At 36.5% G+C, this 9263-nt stretch overlaps 1 protein-coding gene across 1 annotated transcript; it reads left to right on the top strand.

Moving 5' to 3' along the window:
* The first annotated feature begins 633 nt into the window (after positions 1-633).
* Positions 634-8894, top strand: LOC122672328 (GATA transcription factor 26-like). The gene is made up of 8 exons (XM_043869823.1): positions 634-1261; positions 4391-4759; positions 5364-5799; positions 6213-6285; positions 6475-6578; positions 7142-7328; positions 7443-7563; positions 8380-8894. The coding sequence occupies exons 1-8, from the start codon at positions 1222-1224 to the stop codon at positions 8676-8678; spliced, it is 1629 nt and encodes a 542-aa protein (XP_043725758.1). The 5' UTR covers positions 634-1221; the 3' UTR covers positions 8679-8894.
* Positions 8895-9263: the final 369 nt, after the last annotated feature.

Genomic DNA, 9263 nt, shown 5'->3' with positions numbered 1-9263 from the left:
TGACCATCATCTTTCTTGACTATCAGGCAGAAATGAATCTTAACTTGATTATGGATGGCTAGATAAAAATGCAATTATCTTTTTGAAAGAGAGTCAGTATATCTGACGGCTAGAATCATAGGATACTGATGACCCACAGGATGAATGGTATTGATTGGATAAGTATGATCCTTGGTCTAATTGCCTAGAGAGGCCCCACAAGATCAAAGGTATTGATCATTGATACATAGAGACTTATGTGAATAAGTGATGCAGAGAATCATCAGTGTATAAATACTTTACTGTTTCACATCTGTGCTTATCAGTTAACACACTTTAATCTAGAGAGACAAGTGTTTACCCAAAAAAAAAATATATCTAGAGAGACAAGCACAGAAATTAATAATAAAAATAAATTTAAAAGATAAATAAAAAGAAAAAGTTATTTTTCCCATCAAACACCATGTTGAGTCAGGTAGAGAAGATTAGCTTTTTCTTTTCCACCTCTTTCCTTCATGGCTTCATCTGTCTTAAGAAATTAAGAATGAAATTTTCCTTTGTTTGTTTCTTCTGTGTTGTTTGGCTCTAAGCTTTTCTATTTATTTTTCAATTTTCACATCTTTTTGTGGTTTTGAAAACAAAAGCGAAAAAGTCCAGAGTCAACAGAATATATGTAATAATATTCCTCTACCCTCACACCATTTTAAAATTAAAAAAAAAATGATTTTTTTTAATAAAAAGAAATAAATTGAAAGATTTCCATAAAATCAAAATAACAATGAAAGCTGAGCATTTACTCTATTTACAATTGATAGCAACTACAAGAGGTCACAGAAAGTTAGAAACAGCCTCCATTTCACCTTCCTTCCTCGACCTTTAATAGGATTCCTATAAGGTCTTTTCTCTTCCATTGGATTGTACAGGTTCCAGGCTAGAACCCATTTCAATCCTTTTGAATTTTCGTTGATTCTGCTATTTTTATGCAATTTTCTTAAGTCTGAAAGACATATTTTCCTGGGTTTCATGGGTTTTTTGTTTCTTCTGCAAACTCTACCTGGGTTTTAGCAGAAAGTCTTACAGACCCAGTAATATTCACTTAAAAAGGGTTGTAGAGAATAAGCGTTTTTGTTTTTTCCCCTTTCTCTTTTTTCTCAAATTTTGTTGAATTAGGCAAGAAATTCAGTTTTTTTTTTCCTCCATTTTTCGTTTTGGGAATCTTTGTTTGGAGATTGAGGAAGACGCATGGGTAAGCAAGGACCTTGCTACCACTGTGGAGTTACAAGTGAGTCTTTGTTCGTTTACCGTGGCCTCGAGATATTTTTTGCTGAATATTCAAGGAAAATATTGGATCCTTTTTTTTCTTTTTAAATTACTTTTTTCTCGTCTTTCGTTCATAATTGGGCTTTATGAATTTGAATTAATAAGTAATTCTATGGAGGAAGGGACCAATATGCTTGTATGTTTCAATGAGAACTGGTTTGAACCAGAAGAACAATAAGGATATGGGGAAATATGCATCTCTCTTTTCTTCTTATTCTTGTCCTTTCTAAACTTTATTGAGTGGGAAGAATCCTATTGAAAGTCTTTGTTTCTCTTTAAATGTTTATACTTGTATGAATTTCTGTATAGAATTGATTTTGCTCTCCCCCCCCCCCCCCCTCCTTCCCACAGTCCCTCTTCTTCTTTGGTGTCTATTGTCCAATGAACCTCTAGTCCCTTATTGCAGTTGTGCTAGTGATATTGCAGATACATTGAAAATGGTTGTTAAAAGAATCTACCTTATGTTCTATGAACTTAAGGTGAATCCATGTTTGAAATCCCTTGCTGCTTTTAGAAGAATTTTTCCAAGTTTTCTTCTGAGTTTTGTGCTCTTCTTGCTATACTCAATGATGACTTCCCTCCCAAATCTTTTTTCGCTGTTCTATCTGTTTCCTGAAATAGATGATTTCAGTGAGCTCTTAAATCAGTGCTAACCATCCACTACATTTTAACAATTCTGTTCTACACCCGAAAGACCATTTTCCCCCTTTTAATTATAGTTTTAGAGCTAATTATCAAGTGCATATAACAGTGAATGTCACTGCCATTAATTACTCGCTTACAAAGGAAGTTAGTTCTTTTTGTTTGCTAGACTTGTTGTCCTTCCAAAATGCCTTTTTTGTACACCCAGTTCAGTACAATTAGAAGGTTCAGGGAGTGGTCCTCATTGAACAGCTTATGGTCTAAATGAGAAGACTTAACCTCAATGAATTTGGAAAGTATGAGGATATGTTTGGCAGTTTCTACACTTGTCTCATGTTAGCTAAACACTGTCAACTAATGCTATTGAAATGATGCACACCCAAAACATTGGAACAGCTAGCACTATTATCATAATAATGCATATTCAGCTGTTGAAATGATGTACACCCAAAACATTGAAACAGCTAGCACTATTATCATAATAATGCATATTCAGTTAGGCTGAGCTTTTAGCCAAATGATATTGCTTGTGGTTAACTCAGGACCACCGTCATTCTGGTTTCAACTGGGAATTATATACCACAGCATCCTAAGGAATTTAAATATGTTCTTTGATATTCTTTATTGTGCTCCATGGTTCTTTATTTTCTAATGTTATGAACTCCAGATAATGGGTCTTCTCCATTTCTCCTTCGTTAAATTTCTCATCGAAGGTTTTGTTTCGTTCAGGCCACATTCCTTAGCTTCGTTGCCTTGTTTCAACAGTCTGATAATTGCTTATTTGCTACATTTTCTCTCTCCATCCTTTGCTACAATGATGCGGATCGGTTCAATGGTTATCATAATATCCATTGAAAACAACCTCAAATGGCTAGATAGTATTGTATTCTTTATATGATCTCTCCACTGAGAAGAGTAAAAATTAATAGTTCATAATGCACGAGGGAAAAAAGAGTGTTTTTTTTTTTTTGGGGGGAGAGAAAAAATGCATACTAGTCCTACACATGTTTGACATGAGGACTTCACCAAATACAGAAGAATTAATGCTGGAAAACTGCTGGATTTCCTGATCTAGGGTTGATCTCAAGAAGGCAATAAAAACAGACATCCTCAATTTCTTCTTTTTCCCTAAACAATTTTACCAGCAGGTGAATTCATAGTCTAACTTAAAATTGCTTTGGCTTGCTAAGTTTTCAATAAATGCATCAGAACAAATGGTACATGTAAGTATGTTATGGTTCAGATTGTTATCTTCCTCAGTATAAACTTTTGTGCCTGTAAGATATGCATATCTGAATCAGTTATCATTCTGTCAACCCTATACAAGTCCTAATACATAATCTCAACTAGAGACCTTATGCATGGCTTGAGAAGTTGGAGCTATTCTATTTCAAATAACCAGTGCTTGGTTTTTTCTGTCATCTTGTATTGTTATCTTATTTTATTTTCGAGTGTGAAGGACCAAGTGATGAACTAAATGCAATCCTATGAGAATTGGATATTCCCAATAGATCCATGACTTCAGTAACTGTCTTACTGCTAAAGGATCAGAGTACCTTGGTTTTGCATTGTAGAATCCTAGGCTCCATATAGACTTTCAAGTTGCCTCAGGCCACTTGTCATGTGCTAGATCGGGCCATGAAATATCTTATATGTGGGCTTTTATAGCATATATTTGCTGGAGTTTTGGAAATGATATTTAATGGAAAGACTAATATCAGGCCTTGATGCAACGGTAAGGTTGCTTCCTTGTGACCAAGTGGTCACAGGTTTGAGTCTGGAAACAGCCTCTCTGCGAAAGCAGGGGTAAGGCTGTGTACATTATGACCCTCCCCAGACCTCGCAGTGGCGGGAGCCTTGTGCACTGGGTATGCCCTTTTTTTACTAATATCGAGCTTGCATGGTGTGCAATTGCGTGTGCACACACTTCAGTCTTGCACACCACAGTGGCTCTATTCGAGTTGCTAATAGTCATGAAGCGATGCCATGGTACGCTTGGTGGGCCTTCATGGCATTGTCTGTGCAACAGCCCTGGCCATGCTATGCAATAGAGACATTCTTTTAGCACATGGAATGTTCAGTGATGCGTATAGTCTTTAGACATTTGAGTCGATTGTTTTTCTCTCAAATCACTTGCAAATCAATTTGAAGATTGGTCTCGTAGGAGTACTTTCAAGACGTACAGCTCTAGTTTTATTGCTGCTAAAGAAGATTTGTGTTTAAGCTGTTGACAAATGGAATCTCATTAAGATGACGTTGCGATTATTCTTAACTTTGAAATGAAGCTATTGAGGGTTATGTAATCTTTGTGTTCAAGCTCCTTTTTCATACCTGGATGGGAGGGCTCATTTCCTTTTTGTTCTTCTACATTTAATCCATTCCACCCATTTAGTTGTTCTTGATTTGATGTTTGTTTTAATTCATTGTTGACAATCAAGTAATGCTACAGGTACCCCTCTTTGGCGTAATGGACCACCAGAGAAGCCTGTGCTGTGCAATGCATGTGGTTCTCGATGGAGAACAAAGGGAACACTTGCAAACTACACCCCATTACATACCAGGATAGAAACTGATGACCTTGAAGAGTACAAAGTTCCCAGATTGAAAATCATATCCATTAAGGCTAAAGATTTGAAGTTACAAAAAAGAAAACAAACTCATGATAATGTGGCGGTGCAAGGGAAAGCCCCAGAATGTGACCAGAACTTCCGGAAGATTCTGGATGATGATGCAAGTAATAGATCAAGTTCAGGATCAGCCATATCATACTCTGAGAGCTGTGCCCAGTTTGGTAGTACAGATGCAAGTGATTTTACAGGTTAGACTGTCCTTAAGAGTGTTGTGGGTTCTATGTTAATTTTAAGTTGAGCTTCATTGAGATACTTCGGTGTAAGCTTTAAGGCTGTTAGTCATTAGGTGCATATTTGTTCAATTTGCCTTAATTGCTGACAATGTGAACTATCATTGGAAGGCAGAATCGGATAAACAGCCCTATGTCACTAATGAAACATAAAAAGTGATTTCCTAACTGGAATGTGAATAAACCAATCGATAATGCATGAAATCAAATTTGTTTCATATATTGGATAAGATAAAATTTATTTCATCTATTCACATTCAAACAAAGCTACAATTATGATTCAATGCTTCCTGAATGAAAATTTTACTGTTTGACATGGGGTCTCCCCTTTGGTGGCACTCATTTAACCAAAACCGTAATAACCATTTAGTATATATATATATATATATGATGAAACCACTTAGTATATTTGACAGCAGGACAACTTATATGAAGAATTCTGATTCTTTTAGGAACTATTGTGAAGATCTCATGATCGGATTTCATTCACATAGTCTATAAACATATTGCTTGGCTCCTTAAGTATGTCTACACCACTTTAATACAGTTAAATCTTTTTCAGGGCCAGCCCAATCCATTGTGTGGGATACAGTGGTGCCATCAAGGAAGAGGACTTGCGTGAGTCGCCCCAAGCCTTCTCCTGTTGAAAAGCTTACAAAAGACCTATGCTCTATTTTACATGAGCAGCAGGCTTCATCTAACTTCTCTGGATCTTCGGAAGAGGACTTGATTTTCGAAAGTGACACCCCAATGGTCTCTGTAGAGATAGGGCATGGAGGTGTTCTCATCAAGCACCCAAGCTTGGCAGCTCGAGAGGAGGAATCTGAAGCCAGCTCCCTTTCAGTAGATAACAAACCTAACCTAGTAAATGAGGTTTATTCGGGTTCTGCATCTCTTCCTGTACATAATGATGATAAAGGCATTACTTTTCCAAGCATCAGCAATGAGAAACTGAAGAAGTCTACTGGACAAGGGATACAACAAGAGCATGCCAAAAGGTTCTTACTGATCATTGTGTATAAAGTTAAAAGTGAGTTATGTAATACAAAGATTAGGGACAGTTTAATCATTGAAAAGTATTCAGTGAAGAAACACAGTGGTTGTTTTCTCTTTTGAATAGAAACCTTTCAAAACCACACACTTGCTTTATTCATTTGCCAAAAAAGCCGGAAGCTAAAAAATATCTAAGAAGAAGCTGTTTGAATAGATGAAGCTTATGCAGAAATTTCAGCTTATTTCAATGACACACTATGTTTTTTTTTCAGTGGTCAGCATCTCTGGATGCAACATATAAGCTGTTATTAGGCTTAATTTAAGCTAATAGCATAAGCTCACATAATCAGAACAGCCGAATGCAAAGCCTTCTTATAACTGGATCTCACTTCTAGTATTGGTGTCTTTGACATTGCAGGGACAAATCTCTCTTTGAGAGATCACAACTTCTACAAAGTTGCAACTCACCACTCAGATCCTTAGATCTAAAAGTAAGATTACACTTCTAAACTATATATATGATTGTATGAAGAAGAAAATGCTCCAGGCTGGATGTTCTGCATCTACTAGTTCCATTCATTGTGATTTGATGAAAACCAATTGTTGGAACAGGAATTGTTAGTGTTCTGTTTTGTCTTGAGTTGTTGTGTAGCTCACATGATTGCAGTCCATGTTTGTAGGATGTTGTTAGCTTTGAGGAGTATAAGGGTCATTTGACTCCTGAAGAACAAGAGCAATTGATGAAGTATTTACCTTGTGCGGATACTTCCAGACTTCCTGATAGGTTAGCACCCTTTTTAAGATCTTTATTATGGTAATGGTGGTGCAAAAAAGAACCTGAATATATGATCCGATACGACTGCATTGAACCATAAGCATATTTTATACATGGAATGTTACATATTTTGAGGGTGGGCTGTGGTGCAACGGTAATGGTTGCTCCATTGTGACCAAGTGGTCACGGGTTCGAGTTTGGAAACAGCCTCTCTGAGAAAGCAGGGGTAAGGCTGCGTACATTATGACTCTCCCCGGGAGCCTTGTGCACTGGGTATGCCCAATGTGACAAATATTTTATTGCTTTTTCTGTATTACTGGTAATACTTTTCTCTAAGATTTTTTATATTGAAATTACCAGACTGAATCTCCATAAAATCTATTTCTCACATTGTATGCATTAAAATGTGATTACTTATTTCTGGCGCTTTCTGATTATTTTTCTCATATATGTTGTTTTCCTTACGTTTTTCAAAGAGAACAACTTTGCATAATGCCATTTAATTTGTGCATATTTATAAATTCCTTGTTTATGCTTCAAAACTAATTTCTGTATCATTTTTCATTTTATAGCCTCAAAAGCATGTTTGACAGCCCTCAATTCAAGGAGAACCTATCTTCATTCCAGCAATTGCTTGCAGAAGGGGTCTTTGACCTCTCTTTCTCAGGAGTGAAAAGTGAAGACTGTAAAACTCTGAAGAGGCTTGTGTTGGTCAGTTTGGCAAAGTCAAAATGGGTAGAACAATATAATCTGCTCAAGGTATTTCTCTACAATACTGATCTCATATCCATGAAGTTAATTTGGTTTGGTTTCTTCCAAAATTGAAAAATACTGTTTTCTACATATTTTTTTTCTTTGATTTCTTGGCTCTAGGATATAAAAGGTATGAAGAATATAGATAATAACGGAGTTGCAAATGGAATCAGTCTCCCAGGTTCAAGTGATCTTAAACCTGGCAAAAGACCACGAGATGGCCAAAATCATAACTTTCCAGGTTAGACATTTCCCAATTTACCATCTGTCTTTTTTTTTTTTTTTAATACTTTATGCGAACTCATTTTTATGGAAACTATGTACATTTCTTCACACAACTATATATCTGCAACTGTTACAAGTAAAAAACCTCACTGTATCTTTTATCTTCTTTTTTGGTACTGTACTTACATACATTTTATATAATTAGCTTTAGATTACATGAATATAAATAGGGTTGTTCAGCAGGGCTCACTGATACATCATTCAAATTGTTCAATCAGCAGTCCATGTATGGGACATGATATAAGCCCCATTGCAGACGAACCATGACACCTTGAACTTTCTTTTAGGGCCAAACTCAGGCAGCTGAATGGATCAAGGTTATGGTTCCCATGACCACCCAAAAAGAAATGAAATAAAGCTTAATGGTCAGAGACATTTTTCCGTTTTCCACTGTAGTTTGAGATTTCTGGAATCCCAATATTCTGTCATCAAACAAATCTGCAGCTGTTTGAGTCAAGGACTTAAACACCAAGAATGCTGCGAGTCCAGCTATCCTTTGCATGGGTTTGGTGAAAAAATACATTAAGTCCTGTTACTAGCTTTATCAATTTAAAAGGAGTTATCATCACTCAGAGGTGATAAAAGAAGTAAAAAAGCTCAAGAATATTAACCTTGTAAAACCCATGGACATACATACTTGCATGCTTCAACCTAACAAGCCTAGGTTGTCAAAATAATCATAATTTTGTCCCATCTATTGTAAATCAATACTTGTTGCTAAAACCTTTTAGTCCATAAAGCATTTTTTTAACAAACATCTTTCATATTTCAGAACCAAAAGCCACTATGAAAAGCCCCAGGAGGGGGGTCACGAGGGCTGGTTATGAGACAAAGGACCCCATTGACAATGATGGCTCTTGCTTCAGTCCAAGAAGCTTATTTGCTCTCCCTACTGATGGGAGCTCTATGATGCTGGATTCTTTTCAATTCACTGATGACAGTTCCGATCAAGTTCTACTATTGGACATTCCATCCAATGGTGCCTTCCCTCAGGCAGAGCTTCTACCCACAACAAGCATTCAACAGGCAAGCACTTGCAGTGTAGGACACCAAAATCTTATCCGTCCCTGATATTGTTTGTTCATACAGTACTTTTTGAATAACAAGAGCGTATATAGTACACTTCTGCTAGGACCTGGGGAGAGTATCTATGGTCTGTGCTTTTTGCATGCTAGAGTGGAGGAGGCTATGTAAATGCAGTTTCAAGGTTGCTTTTCTTACTTACCAAACCCCCTGATTCCTAGATGTCAGTATTCTGACTTGGTAATGTTTTGGAATGTTGACGAACATGGGTGGGTCTTTCTCTTTTCCCCTTTCTTTTTTTTTTTCTTTTTTTCTTTTTTGGGTTCTCTTGTTTCCTCTTGCTTTCTGTATAGGCTGACAGGAGTTTGTAATATAGAGCTCAGCGTTGCAGGGAAAGTGTTTTCCTCTAGAGCTTGAAGGAGAAGAGTGCAACATGTACGTATTTTAGTTGTTGCCTCACAAATAAACTTTGAGATAGGCTTTAATATCTTAGTTTTATAATAGTATGAAGGAGTTTTTGCCATCTAAAATACTATCTTGGATCAATTTTGAGTTAAAAGGTTCTATCAATTTTTTTTCTTAAAAGATGATTTGTTAAACAGGAATGATGCATACCACAGTACCTCTTAAAGG

This window comes from Telopea speciosissima, chromosome 1 (genome assembly GCF_018873765.1).
Source record: "Telopea speciosissima isolate NSW1024214 ecotype Mountain lineage chromosome 1, Tspe_v1, whole genome shotgun sequence".
NCBI lineage: Eukaryota > Viridiplantae > Streptophyta > Magnoliopsida > Proteales > Proteaceae > Telopea > Telopea speciosissima.
This window is presented reverse-complemented; position numbering and strand designations above follow the sequence as displayed.